A 15,854-nucleotide genomic window follows, 5' to 3' on the forward strand; every position below is an offset into this window, starting at 1 on the left:
TTCACACAACCACAATAACTAAAGTCTGGTTCTGCTGAGGCCCTAACTCTAAGAGAATAACTCTAAGAGATTACAGTCTTTCTGTCAGGTTTAATTTGTATCCAGCAATATGCCATTGACTTTCATTGATTCTTACATTCTGCATGTCCCTAGTATTTTCTAGGAAGCAGAATTCAATTTTCTATGAAAGCAAACCGTTGGTCTTCAACTGGTTTAGAGTTCTGTGTATATATCGGCATCATGGTAACATTACTCAAAGTTCCAGATTACGGGGTTACCGTTGGAGCCCGGACCGAGTGAGTGTCCGTTGGCGGGCGGGGATGCCCGAGGTGACCTTCGAGCTCCTGAAAGGCGGCCAGCTTGCGGGAAGGCCTGTCCAGATAGGAGTCCACCCAGCTGGGCCAGCTCACGGCCACGCGGCTCCCTGTCCCCACGCACCTCCTCCATGCTGTCAGTTCAGGATTCCACCACAGTGCTTCATTTCACACACACCGGGGTGCATAATGGCAGAAAGTGTGTCTCCACTGAAGCACTTTGTGTTGGCAAAGAAGGCCATCACTGCAATCTTCGGCCAGTGGCTGGAGTTTGTTACCGAAGGATCACATTTTATTGAAGCAACTTACAGGAATCCAGAGCTTGACAGAATAGTAACTAAGGATGAGCTGGTGGAAATACAAGGCTGCAGAAACAAGCTTGCCCTCATTGGGGAGGAGCAGTCGCGGAGACATATGAAAGTGGCATTTTTTTTTTTTTTTGGCAGGATGAGTAGTGGCAAGAGCTGTGTCATCAATGCAATGTTGTGGGATAAAGTTCTCCCTAGCGGGATTGGCCACACAACCAACTGCTTCCTGAATGTAGAGGGAACCGACAGAGATAAAGCCTACCTATGACCGAAGGATCAGATAAAAAGAAAAGTGTGAAGACAGTTAATCAGCTGGTGCATGCTCTGCATATGGACAAAGACTTGAAAGCTGGCTGCCTTGTGCATGTATTTTGGCCCAAAGCAAAATGTGCCCTCTTGAGAGGTAACCTGGTTTTAGTAGACAGCCCAGGTACAGATGTTACCACAGAGCTGGATACCTGGATTGGTAAATTCTGCCTCAATGCTGATGTCTTTGTTTTGGTTGCAAACTCGGAATCCACACTGATGAACACGGAGAAACATTTTTTTTTCCCTAAGGTAAATGAGCGGCTCTCCAAACCAAACATTTTCATTCTGAACAATCGTTGGGATGCTTCTGCCTCAGAGCCAGAGTATATGGAGGATATACGCAGACAGCACATGGAGAGATGCCTTCACTTCTTGGTAGAAGAGCTCAAAGTTGTGAGTCCTTTGGATGCTCAGAATCGGATCTTTTTTATTTCAGCCAAGGAAGTTCTCAACTCCCAAAAGCATAGAGCCCAGGGTGCTGTGGAAGGACCTTCCGCTTCTTCAGCCAATAGCTGCTGAAATACCAGCCCACTGGGGCGTGGTCTATTTATCTTTAAAAAAGAGCGGCAAGCCGTAGGTTCCAGCGCTTGGTTCCGGCTCCTGCTCCAGCGACTAGGCTCCTTTCCTGACGGTGTTTCGTGAGTTTTACCCCCCAAAATAAATACTCCTTTAAATACTAACTGGTGTGGGATTGTTTTTGCTCATTACCAGGAGATGCCAGAAGGTGGTGGGGCACTGGCCGAAGGATTTCAGGTAAGATTACAAGAGTTTCAGCATTTTGAACAAACTTTTGAGGAGTATATCTCAAAACTCTGTGCACATACAACTTGATGTTGTTCTTTTTCTTTTTGTTTTCAAACAGATAAAAAGGAGCACGTCTTGGGACAAAAAGGAGGGCCCGGAATTCCAAGTGTCCTTCAACAGAAAAATGCTTTACTGCCAAATGTTCTTCCTAATCGTTAAGCTCTTGTAGAAATCTCCATATTCTTCATTAGTAATGTCATTAGGATTTCTGGTCCAAATAGGCTTTGTTTTGTTGAGCTCTTCCTGATCGATGTCCTTTCCCTTCTTCTTCTTCTTCTTCTTCTTCTTCTTCTTCTTCTTCTTCTTCTTCTTCTTCTTCTTCTTCTTCTTCTTCTTCTTCTTCTTCTTCTTCTTCTTCTTCTTCTTCTTCCTCCTCCTCTTCCTCCTCCTCCTCCTCCTCCTCCTCCTCCTCCTCCTCCTCCTCCTCCTTCTTGTCACCATCCTTCTTTTCTTCCTCTTCTTCATCAGAACCGACATCTATTTCAGGCTTGTCAGACTCCTTCTTTTTCCTTCTCTTCCTCTTTATCTTCCTTTTCTTCATCTTCATCATCACTGACTTCCTTATCACGTTCCTTCTCCACGAAGAGAGTAATGGGATAGCCAATGAACTGAGAATGTTTCTTCACGGTCTCTTTTATTCTCCTTTCCTCCAAGTACTCAGTTTGGTCTTCTTTCAGGTGTAAGATAACCTTTGTCCACGACCCATTGGCTCCCCTGTGTCAGTTCTCATTGTGAAAGATCCCCCGGCTGAGGATTCCCAGGCATACTGCTCATCGTCATTGTGTTTGGTGATCACAGTCACTTTCTCAGCGACCAAATATGCAGAGTAAAAACTAACACCAAACTGGCCAATCATAGAAATAGCTGCACCAGCCTGCAAAGCCTCCATGAAGGCTTTGGTGCCAGATTTGGCAATGGTACCAAGGTTATTGATCAAGTCAGCCTTGGTCATTCCAATTCCAGTATCCACAATTGTGAGGGTTCGATCTTGTTTGTTGGGAATAAGATTAATGTGCAGCTCCTTCCCAGAGTCTAGTTTGCTAGGGTCTGTCAGACTCTCGTATCTGATCTTGTCCAGAGCATCTGATGAATTGGAAATGAGCTCTCTCAGAAAGATCTCTTTGTTCGAATAGAATGTGTTGATGATCAAGGACATCAACTGGGCAATTTCTGCCTAAAAGGCAAAAGTCTCGACCTCTTCCTCCTCCATTGGTTGGTCCTGGGTCTGGGTTTCCTCAGGCATCTTTGCTGAATAACCACGTAGGAAACGTGACTATCCGCACCACGACACCGAAGCAACTCTCTTTAAATTTTTTTTATTTCATACATGTAATATGTGAGTCCAACCTGCTGATTCTATACAGTATTGCTTTTAAGGATGTTTGTAAGACATCTATAGTATAACTACTTACAAGACACATCCTAGGGAGGGAAACCTAATTCTCCCTGTCTGAGTAGTTATTAAATGCTTATAGCTCTTCATCAGAGGATAAAGATTTGTGAGACTTCCTTTATTCATAGTGGCATGTAAACTGGTGCTATCTTTGTTTAGGTTATGTTTATAAAGCAATATTGCTGGAATTTAATATGTAACTTCCTTGTCACATCTAGAAGACCCTATCTCGTAACAAACTTCCTGTCTCTCACTCAAATAGTTATAATATTATTTTATTTTTATTTCAGTTTATTATCAATATGCTTGAGAATTCATGAGGATGTGCCTTTTATTCTGGATAAACCTATACTTTACAGGGTGTATATTTGAATTACACTGCATCTCCAAGGAGATTTTTTTGTGAGAAAAAGTAGTTATCAGAGTTCTATAAGTCACACATACTTTTCAATGAACCCAGGCCAAAGTTGTAATCCATACATATATCAAAAGAAAGCATAATTCATCCTTACAACCGAGAGCCATCATTAGGCATTAGGCATGAATACTTCATGCTTAACACTTCACTTTTTAGGCACATAAGAGTTAATCAAAGCAGGACTTGAGGAAGTCTATGTTCTTGAAATATGTTTGCTATTTTACTTTGGAAAAAAATGGTCATTAAACATTGTCAAACTATTGACATTAATATATGCATTTAAGTGAGTAGTCATTATGTAGATTATATATTACAAAATGTTATCAAGGACAAAGATAACACTGTGTCACCAAATGGAAATGACACAGCCAGAACCAAGTAAAAGCATTCCAGCACAACTGATTCAATGAACAGATTCACTAGAGCCAAAACGTAAAAGTGTCCAGTACTTGAAGCACGGATTATAAGCTATCAAAAGTTTTCCAGGTCTTTTTCAAATGAAACTTGCTTAATATATCTCAAGATCTTTATATTATTTCCAGTAATTTTTTATTTATGCTCTTAAAAATAAACTAGATAAAGAACAATAAAGGAAAACAAAGAAATCAGAAATTCTTGTCTGTGCCAAGGAGACAGGTGAACATTTTGCAAACACCTGGGGGATCTATTAAGAACAGAAGAGTGCCATATGTAACATGTCAACCCCTGTGAGTACTGGAAGCAAAGACTGTGTAAAATCTTGTGTAAAAATATGAGAAAAAAAAACAGAGACACGTGTTACAGACACAAACACACACACACTCTCTCACACACATACACCATGTTCAAACGAAGTCAGAATCACTCAAATAGACATACACTGCACATTCGACACAAAGAGAAAACTATCATACCACATTCCACACACTGGTCATTTCAAAAATGATTAAGGATCACAAATACAGATACCATTTCTTCCAATTGTCCAGTAAAATAGAACTGTTTATAAAATCAAATCAATCATTTCAATTAAAAAGTTCATTATTTATTTTTTGAAGAATATGTTATTTTCTATATCTGAATATTAAATAGATATAAACTGTTAATAACATATTTATCCTTATGAATTTTAAGGTATATCTTTGGCATCATTATGTGGATCAATAGATGGAAGACATTTTAAAATGCAATATAGAAGCAAATAATCAGTCAGTCAGAAAAATAAAATCTTATTAATCAAATATATGGCATATAGCATGCTTTCACGGCTGAAGGGTTTTAAAAGCTGATAAGTCAGAAAGGAATTTAAGCTGTAACTCCTACAGAAGAAGTTAATTTGCAGTATATCTTAACGGACAAAATGGTTAATATGTCTCCCAGAGAATTATTTTGGTACTAAAAGAAGTTGTTTAAGTTAAAACTTTCTTAACATATTAACCGAAGAGGCAACTTTTAGTCTGTTCAATGACAGCTGTCTACTTACCAGAAAAGCAACACACAACCACATATGGAAGCAGACAACTGTGTTAACTGCCTACAATCAGAAATCTAACGTTCACAGCTATATTCTGTCTGTCCAGAGCTTGCTAAATTAACCTAAGTATAAGTCATTTTGAGCACATATTGAAATGTAGAACATAAACACAGCAAGTTCTGCAGAGCAACTGCTTCATTTGCCCTGTGTCGATGCTGGAGATCTCTGTGGATGTCTTCGTGACAAGTTTCCAAGGTATGTCTTAAAACTAGACAAGCCTGAGTATATAAAATATAAATAATGTGGTCAGGTTCCATCAATAGGACTAGGATATTAACACATTTTCTGCGATTACAGCCCTCTTCTGTCCTCTTTATTCCTCCTCCGATATAAAGTACACCTGCAGCTAAAGAGTCCAGAAGACACTTTAACATAAATGACGTAGGCAGCCACTCAATAAGTAAAAGAAGTCTTATTAAAAACACTTCAGTCATTCGCTACCAGGCCTTTCAATCCTTGTTGGACTGGTAACCGATCTGATAGGTTGTCAATAGCCTCTCAGAAGCACAATTTCAAGTAAATCAACCGAAAGTTGGTACTGCTTCGTGAAACTAATAAACTCCCACTAGGTTTCTTTCTCTGAAGATGTTTCTTTCTCTGAAGATGTCAAAGTGATGCAAAGAAGACTGTAAAGTTCAGGCAATAAAGGAATGCAGATCATTTGTCTGCCAGCTTCTGAGTACTTACATTTGAGAAATTGCTCATCCTGTTAGACAGAGTTTCACTTTAATATAGATAATGAAAATGCCAGTTTTGGTTTCTAGTTTCTGTTCCTATGGGCCACAGAAATAAATTAGAAATGTCCCATCTTATGTGGCCACTAAAATTGGGGTTGCAATGATACCATACTTGGGTAGTATATCTTTCCTTCAAAAGTGTTACAAACAGCAGTCTTGATAGTAGTTCCATGGAAAATATCTGTTGAAAAAGATTCCAACCTCTATGCTAGGAAATCAGTAGGTACAGTGAGAAGAATAATGTTAAAATCTTACTAATGGAGTTTTTTTTAAAAAAGATTTATTTTATTTTTAGTGATGAATGTATTCAGATATTAATTCTTTCCTGGGAAACAGGTTTCAAATCCAATTAGGAAATGGTTGGTTGCTTCATGAGTCTTTCCACTATTGTATTGTTTTGAAAAATCTTTCCTGGTTTATCTGTATTGGAGTATGCAGGGTCTAATGCCGGGTAAGACCACTGAGGTTTTTCTTCTCAAAGAACACTCTGAAATCTAGTCAGAAGGGGAAAAACTTTCCAGTTTGAAACTGTTTTTGTTATGGCCAGTTGCCAGCATATGTGGTGTGTCATCAGTGATAGGAGAGCATCATTTAGTTATGGTAGGGAACCAAGAACAATGACAATAGTCTGCAGTGAGACCGATGTGAGATACCTCTATTCACACTTCACTTGCAAAAATTATATATTGAAGATAGCTTACAATTTAATAGATTAAATTTTAATACACGTGTGTTAGTGTTGACATCCCTTCCCCTCTTCTTTCCCATGCCCCTCCACCCATCTCCACTAATTTAAACCTTTATCCCTTATGCCACTATCTTTTTCTTTTCATTCCACATATGGTTTACAAACACCAATTATAGTTTTACTGAGAATTTTTACTGACTTTGAGATTGTAGGAGGTCGTAAGGTCTTTTGTACCTCTTCCTTTACATTAAACCCTCCTTTGACTCTTACAGATCATTTATTTCCAACCCTATTACCCCGTGTCTCTTCTCTTACTTCACCTACAATCTACTATCCCACTTCCTTTAATGTATTTTCTACAACAATAGTCTAATTTCTTGGCTTCTACTTTTGTTCAGGATAACAGTAAAAAAATTAAGATCTTAAATGAGAGAATACATAAAGCATTTATCTTTGCAGTTTGAGTTTCCTAAGTCAGTAAAAAAAAAAAATTTCCAGGTGCCCATATTAACCTACAAATTGCATTATTTATGTTTTTTTAAGTTGAATAATGTTCAGTTGTGTATATGTATCACAATTTGCATATCCATTTATCTGTTAATGACTATGTCGAATCCATTTCCTAGCTATTGTGTATTGAACATCAATGAACACTGTAAAATAATAATATTGTACACTGTAAAGATGTATTTTTCTCATTGATAATGAATAGCTGAACAGGCAATAGCTAGGTAGGAAGAGGTTAGGTGGAAGAGCCAAACTGTGAAGATTCTGGGTACTAGGAGGGCAGAATCTCCAGTGAGACAGAGGAACGGGGAGATGAGCATGCCAAGCTGAAAAAGGTACATGGTAGACCATAGATAAATATATGATTTAATTTAAAATGTGAGATCTAGTTAGTAGCAAATCTAAGCTATGGGCAGATCATTTACAATTAATAATAAGTCTCTGTGTGGTTATTTAGGGAGTCTGCAGTCCTGGCCAAAAACTTCACCTACAAACGAACACCAGGGCAAGCATTGCTATAGTAGAATCTAAACTTTGGATATATGGCACTTAGGAGTCACCACTTGTTCTTGTTCTATCATTTGAGAAATGTCAAAATGATTTCCCAAAGTTGCTACGAGAGTCTTCCTCTCACCACCAGTGTTTAAGTATTTCACATTCACATCATCCAATCTAGAATTTATTTATTTCTTCCTGATGATTGTATTCTGACTACAGTGGGATGGCCTATTAGTTTTAATATGCAGTTTCCTCGTTGCTAAGGATTATGAACACCTTTTAAAGCATCTACTAGCCATTTGTATTTCTTCCTTTTTAAAGAATTTTCTGATCAGTTCCATAACCAATTTCTTTTATCTTTTTTTCTGCTTCAGAATTTCATGCTTGCATAATGAACTATTTTTATTCATTGTACAACCCCACTGCCTCTCTTCCAAAAGCCCTTCTATTCCTTCCCTATTTAATATGTCTTGACTTTTTAACTCATTGAGTTCACTTGGTGTTGTCACTATGTGCATGGGTTTAGAGCATCCACTGTGTCATGGCTTGCTTCTCAGTGGCTAAATTATTGAATAAAATTATGTCTACAATCTCAAAGAAATCATCAATTGCCAAAAAATGTATTAGATAGGAATGAGAATATATAACCAACTTTCCCCACCATGGTGATCTTTTTTTCTGTATTGATTGATCTTGCTTATGTCTTCTGCATGTTGTCACCACCACTGTGATCTCATACATGAATATACACTGTTGTGTCTGACAAAACACTGTGATCTCATACATGAATATACACTGTTGTGTCTAACAAAACACTGTTTCACTACATTTATCTGACAGCCTATGGCTCTTATAACCTTTCTGCCTCCTAGTCCTCAGTGATCCCTGTACATTGGTATGAGAAATGTTGCATTTAGGGATGAGCATTTCACAGTTTTTTTTTATTCTTTGCACATTGTCCAGGTGTGGGACACTGCCAATCATCATCTACTAAAAACTAAATCCTGTCTGATGAGAATTAAGAGATGCATTGATCTTAGGATATTATGATAAATCATTATGGATCAGTTATATGTTATACACATCTAACAGAATATTTTTTACAGCTTCTTCCTAAGATCCAGCACCTACCTTGTGTCATAAGATCTTGGCCTATTAATGGTACCAAGCATGAATTAAATGAGAGAAGCAGGTCTTACATCCATTCCAAATAATGTTGGTTACTGAAGGAGCATTTGCCAATATATTCCCAATAGTCATATCTTGTCAATGTCTTGTTAGTGCCGCATCCAAGCTTCATTATTGTGTCAGATAGATTCTTCTTCTGCCAAGGGGGGTTTACATAAGAGATTCCAGTACTATTAAACCTAACCATTAAGGATAAAGTTTTTAGTCAGTACCAGTTTGATTTCTAAAGCTTATAGTGAAGCAGATGAGAGGTTTATCCCCCAGTAGAATTCTACTTTCAAGTTCTGAAGAGTAGTCAAGAGCAGTGACAGTGGCCTGTGATATTTGTCAATCTAAAGTGACACAGCAGTCATAGGTTTATGCGTAGTGGGTTCCATCATCTATCCTGATATTTTCTCTTTAATCTGTTCTCATTTTCCCACTCCACTTAACCCTCCTTTCGCCATTATCTCTAATCCTTCCTTCATACTGCCTATGCTCTATGCCAACCTCACTGAAACACACATCTCATTCCTAGTTTTCCAACCTAGCACAATTGTAATTGTTTCCTTTCTTAGTGTTTAATGTTTTGAAATATTTATATATTATAGACAATAATCATCTCTTGCATGAATGGATTGTTGTTAAAGACTCTTGCATTCTGTATGCTGCCTTTTGATAACTTCCTTAGCTTTTACAGAAGACTTGTTTTGAGTTCTATCAGACAATTGTTGGTCTTAGTTTCTGTGCTGTTGGAGTCTATTAAGAAAGTTCATACACGTGCCTATAAGCTGAATCATGGTCTCTAGTTTTCATTCTAGCAGTTTCAGTGATAGTTTGAAGGGTTAGGGCCTTGATTTGTTTGCAGTTATGGATTGAGTGCAGGTTGAGACATAAGAATTGAATTTTGTTTTTCTGTGTTTTCAAATCCAATTTTGCAAAACAATTGGTTGAAGATGCTATCTTATCTCCAATATATAAGTGACTGTGTGTGTGCATGCGTGTTTATGTGTGTGTGAGAATGCGTGTTTGTGTGTGTGTGTGTGTGTGTGTGTGTATGTATGTACTTACAATTAGTTTTCTTTCCTATTTAATTTATTTCTATATCTTTTTTGACCAGGACCATGTGGTTTTTATTACAATGGCTCTGTACTACAATTTGAAATGTTCCATTTTTGTTGTTGTTCATGATTGCATTGGCTCTTTTTGGTACATTCACACAAATTTGGGATGTTTTTCTACATCTCTGAAGAGATTATCTATAATTGTTACTGTGATTGTAATGAATCTGTAATTTGCTTTTCGTAGGATGGTCATTTTTACAGATGATTATTTTTGATGCATAAAAGTGGGTAAAAAACTTTCCCAGAGTCTTCCTCTAGTCTTCTTTGTATCTTCAAATTTTCATTGTAGTCTTCTTTCATGCTCTCATGTAGGTTTGTTTCTAGGTAATTTTTTGAAGGTGTTCTAAATGAGATTTTTTTCATGATAACTTTTCTAGTATATTTATCATAGGTATATAAGAAGGCTACTGATTGTTTCTTTGCTTTCCTTTTTGGTTTGAGAGAGATTATTTATTAGAAAAGTCATCTTTTAATGTTTATTTATTTTATAAATTAACACTTTGCTTGAAATGATATAAGATGTCTTGAGAAAAAAATTATAAGATTTTGTCAACTCATTAAATTGTCTTGTATGTGCCACCATCATTTTTATTCTACATGTAAATTAACAGTAATTAAATGAATTATTTTCTAAAATTCATTTGGTGTTTGCAGACATCCCCCCTGAGCTTATTGGAGTATAAATGAATATATACTTTGCAAACATGTAAGTTCAGATATTTTTTAAATCACTATTATTGGAATATACTTCATTCTGAGCATTCTCCTCTTTCTATTTTTACTAAATTTTTTGAAATTATGCCCTTTTTATAAAGGCTTTTCAGCCAAAAGAAGTGATCTGATGAGGGTCTTTCTTTGTTAGTTATTCATTGTTCATTCTCCCAGTTCCTTGATTACCAGATAAATATTGGTTCCTATCTTCTTTGAGCACCTTTCATCCTATGCAGTATAATTTTATGTTAAGGTTTAGAGACACTACAATTGAACTGCATAAATCTACTCATTATATCATTTCAGCTTTTACTTTATAGTGTAGCCTCTGGGAAAGAAGGCCTTTCCCCATTCTGCAGTCTAAATGTAAAATCTAGAAATCTGACCAGATGTTCTCATTAAGCATTAAATGAATACCATGCATGGATATCATTTCATTCTTGCACATAAAATGCCTAGCTATTTTAGTTTTAATTAAATATGGATTTTCTCTTCTACTTAACTCATTCTCTAGATAGCTACACTAACTATAATAATAGTCTTAGTATTCTCCAATGCCATTGAATTTTTATAAAGTCAGTGTCTCACTGTGAAAGCTCAGCTAGAAACTTATGACATTTATGATCTTTCTACACAAAGTGAGAGCTCCTAAAATAAAATATTCCTTTCAAAATGGAATATTTCAAGTATTCCTAGCATGAAAACATAGTATAAGACTTATAAAATGTCAGCCTGGTCTACAAGAGCTAGCTCCAGGACAGGCTCTAGAAACTACAGGGAAACCCTGTCTCGAAAAACCAAAAAAAAAAAAAAAAAAAAAAACCAAAAAAAAAAAAAGACTTATAAAATGTGTATGCTATGATTCAAACCAAAGCAGAGAAATTGCCCATCTCTTCATAAGTACTCTTAAATTATGGTATAGTATAACTATAACAGCGAAAATGTGTCCATAATTCAGGATTATCATTCAAAATCCATAGAAAAATGAACATTGATTTAAGATACCATTAGTCATCCAATCATTACATAATTATATAGGTGTCAATCACATGGTTGCTATCACTCTGGGGTTTGAAGTATGAAAATTTAAGTTTATATTTATTATTCTCTAGCCTACAAAGAGGCAAAGTATAAAACAAAGGAAGAGGATCATTGTTAAAGGAGCTATATATGAGATATTCAAAGGACAACTCAAAAAGAAGGTAATACTAAGGCTGGCATTGCAAAAACTTTAACTTTCAGACATGACTAAGTCAATGATTAGAATTTATATTCATTAGAAAGACACCTTTCTAAGATAGTTGAGGAGGAAATGTTTTGAGAACACATGCTTTAGATTAAGATGTGCAACTCGACAACTTCCCAAGCCAAAACTTGGGAATTGTTAAGTAAACTCTACATGCCACACTTCCTTATTTTTATGATGAGGTAATAATGAAGACAGCTTTGATTGGTACATGTGGAGTATTTTGGACAGTTTCCATATAAGTGTTTAATAAAAATAAATAAATTCAGGACACTAAGTTTTCTGAAATGCAGATTTTTAGGCAAAAAAAAGATGGATTGAAGTAGCCAGAGCATAGTCATTGGAACGTTTTTTAGAAGATAAACATCAAAATAATTTTGAGGGAAGAGGGATGCTGTAGATGTGGGGACCAGCCATGATAAGCTAAGTACAGACAGGTCACCCAAAGGAAATTCCTTATTTCCAACCATTATCACCTGCCAGAATAGAACTCGTCCCTCTATAAATTTAATAAGAGGCCTGAGTATCTGTAGTTCACCCTAAAGCAATACCTGGTAGCAGGAAAGAACCACAAGCTGAGATAACCTGATCCCCACCCAAGAGCAGACCATTCAAAGGAAATGCCTGACATTCCAAGCGCTTTAAATAGAAACACCTGCCAGCACACCTCACCAGAACACCACTAGACAAATGTCAGCCAATCAGGGGTCCTGAACCTCAGAAACCCCTCACCCCCACCTTTACTACTCTAAAATCCCAATTCTAATTGAGTACGGGACTCTCTGGTTATTCCAATACCATGGACATGCAGAGACACCGAGTTTGCAAACTTAATTAAAATAAAGTCTCTTTGCTTTTACATATGGTACTTGGTTTCCTTGTTGGCCTTGAGGGGACTTCGCAGATTTGGGCGTAACAGTAAACAGGGTAGATTAATTCCATTCCTCTTGAAGTTGTGCCAAAATCCTTAACAGCATCTGTGATAAATGTCGCAGAAGTTAGGAAGTTTCTGAACTCAGAAGATGGCTAATAACACAGTACCCTTGGAATACCCTTTCTTGAAGTCCTGATCCTGGGTGTAAGACATCTCAGTGTGCAGAGAGAACTGCTCAAATTGGCTCCACTAGTGATTCTAACGAGCTCCATCTTTTAGGCCTCTTTCCAGGTAAAAATATCAGAATGAGAAAGGCATGGTTTTCTGTGCTGGTCTATGTGCTTCTAGGAAATACCTAATGGGCTTCTCCAACTATAGATGCAGTAAAATAATCACCTCAGCCCTGGCTAAAATCTTCATCAAGGATATCACAAAAAATTAAAGGAAAATAGCCACACAGTTTTGTCACTATATGTGTGTGTGTGTGTGTGTGTGTGTGTGTGTAGCTTGTTTTGTTCTTCATCAGTGTACAACCTAATGAGATATATCCTTGCTCTATAAGAAAATGAAAATAACATATTTGCCAGTGTTTCCATTGGAGAACTTTAGCATGACAAGGTGGTTCATGTGAATAAGGGAAATGACGAGGGTCTTAAAAATTCAGTCGAGTACATATAGAATAAATGAAAAGAAACAAAAAATTAAAAAAAATTATTTCAGAAAGGATTTTTGGAATCACTTGAACATTTAAAACTGTGTGTGTATCTGTCTGTCTGTCCCTCTTTTTTCCTCTCTCTCTTTTCTCTCTGTCTGTCTCTCTGCTTCTCTCTCTCTCTATGTGTCTCTATGTGTCTTTATGTATCTCTGTCTCTGTTCATCTACATGTGTGTATGTAAGAGAGAGTTACAGGGGGATAATCAATTATATTGAAGGAATTAGACTCTGAATATTTCTATCATATCCCGTTAAGTAAGGAAAGACACAAAGTGGTTTGAAACGTTGCTGTGGTACAACGCCACCACCAAACTGAAAGAAATGAGAAAAGGGAAAGAAAAGAAACACTGGGAAACAGCATCATTTGTTCAAGATTCCAGTGTTAGCCCCCAAATCACTGGGATAAGATAAGAAGTGTTTTATCAAATTTACAACTTCCGTGAGGGGTGCGTTCACCCATTGAGAAGGTGGGACAGAACTAACGGGAGACCACCAAGTCCAGTTGAATGGGACTGATGGAACAGGGGAACAAACGCGACTCTCTGAATGTGGCTGACGGTGGAGAAGGTCTGAGAAACCAAGGACAATGGTGATGGGCTTGGACTCTACGGCATGGACCGGCTCACTGTGAGCCTTGTCAGTTTGGTTGCTAACCTTCCTGGACTTAGGGGGAGTTGGGAGGACCCTGGACATAACATAGTGAAGGGAGCCCTGATGGCTCTTTGGCCTGGAGAGGGAGGGAGTGGGGGTATGGGTGGAAGGGAGGGGAGGGAAGGGGGAGGAGGAGGGGAGGATATGGAAATTTTTAATAAAAAAAATGAGGAAAACAAAAAACAAAAAAAATTACAACTTTATTTTGGTCAAGACTAAGAGTTAGAACTCATCTAATAATTAACCATGACAAGCACACACACATATACACAAATATGCTCTCAATGCACACACCCCCACACCCACAGATACACACACACCAAAAGTTCTATAAACTCTTCCTTTGGGGGCAAACTGATATTTCATAGATGATTTTCAAAAGTGTGGTGAAATCATATGTTCCAATATACTGAAGTCTCCAACCACCACAGAGTCCTGTTTAAAAAGCTATTGCATCTAGGCATGGTGTCACACAGCTATAATGTTAGGGCTTACAACCCAGAGGGAGAAAGTTCAAGAGTTTAATGATCACCTCACCTAAACAGAGACCTGGAAGGCAGGCTATATTGTATAACATCTTGACTCAGAACCAACAATAAATACATAGCATTGCTTGCAGAGAACAATGTAGGTAAGTAGATAGACAGATATAGTTAGAAAGATATAGGTAAATGATACATAAATATAGATAGATGATATATATATGACATCTATATATATGACAGATAGAGGCATAAATGTAATTTATTGATTCTATTTTTGAGAATTTATAAGTTAAAAGGAAGCATTTATCTATTTATAAAAGCATCTTAAAGAATAACCGAATTAAACATGAATTCACAGCTATTGAAGATGAGCCTCTGAAATGTGTTATATAAAATACAGAACATATCAACTCAGAGAGGGAAAGGTAACACCTTTCTGTGGCCCCCTCTGAGGACCAGACTCTATCAGAGAATGTGTAAATGGAGCAGAGTTTTGGACTCTGGATGAGCAACAGGCAGTGAATGTGAAGAGGATGACTAAGAGACTTGTGAAGACCAACGCAGTGTGTGTAGAAATTACACAGAAGCTACAGCTGCACCTCAGCAGAGTCCTAAATTGACAAAATACAGAGAAGGATCAACCACACTTCCACCATCCTTAATACCAGGTTGATTCATTTTATTTTTTACTAAATGTGCACATTTCTGCTCCAGAATTTTAGATTAGTTTGAGGCTATGTAGGATATTACATATAAAAATTTCTCTTTTCTACCAAGGTTTATATAATGCCACATGAGATCTTAAGTGATTTCTACCTATAATACTCAACTACCAATTTTTTTCATTACCTAGTTTTTTCATTCTGAAGAAATATTTTAAAGATATATGCTGCTCCAGGGACAGGGATGTGGCATAGAACATGGAGTAAGAGGTAAGCTGGGGTAACTAAAGCAAAGTTTTCTGTATGTCGTTTTATTTGTGTGTGTATGTACAAATATATGTATATGCATTTGCATGTACATGTGTGTGTGGGAAAGAGATCAAGGCAAAGATGTAGACACAGAAATGGACAGAAATATTGGTCGATAATATGAAATGCATGAATATTGAATAAACGTCTTCAAAAATATGGAACTACTTTCATGTACAGAACCTCAACAGAGATTCAAACCATTTTTTTCATGAAAATATGAGAAATAAGAAAATATTTCCAACATACAAAAAGTCAAATTAACATAACATGAGTCTCACCACAAGCCACATTCAGACACAAGAGGGGCTTGAGCAGCTTGTACTTCTGCATATGCAACCGTGATTTTCTTGGATGGTCTGCAGTGTACTCAAAGATAAACAAATAAAACAACAAGCAGCCTCCCATTAATATTCTCACTC

At 37.1% G+C, this 15,854-nt stretch overlaps 1 protein-coding gene and 1 pseudogene across 1 annotated transcript; one reads left to right on the forward strand and one right to left on the reverse strand.

Annotated features, from left to right (window-relative positions):
• Positions 1–503: 503 nt before the first annotated feature.
• On the forward strand, positions 504–1,738 carry LOC119800343 (mitofusin-1-like; the record flags this gene model as incomplete). The annotated part of the gene is given in 3 exon segments (XM_038310476.2): positions 504–882; positions 885–1,408; positions 1,646–1,738. Coding segments are annotated over 3 exon segments (996 nt in total), but the record flags the coding sequence as incomplete, so codon positions are not given.
• Position 1,739: 1 nt separating this feature from the next.
• On the reverse strand, positions 1,740–2,978 carry LOC119800341 (annotated as a pseudogene).
• Between the last annotated feature and the right edge of the window lie 12,876 nt (positions 2,979–15,854).

This window comes from Arvicola amphibius, chromosome 13 (genome assembly GCF_903992535.2).
Source record: "Arvicola amphibius chromosome 13, mArvAmp1.2, whole genome shotgun sequence".
Lineage (NCBI taxonomy): Eukaryota > Metazoa > Chordata > Mammalia > Rodentia > Cricetidae > Arvicola > Arvicola amphibius.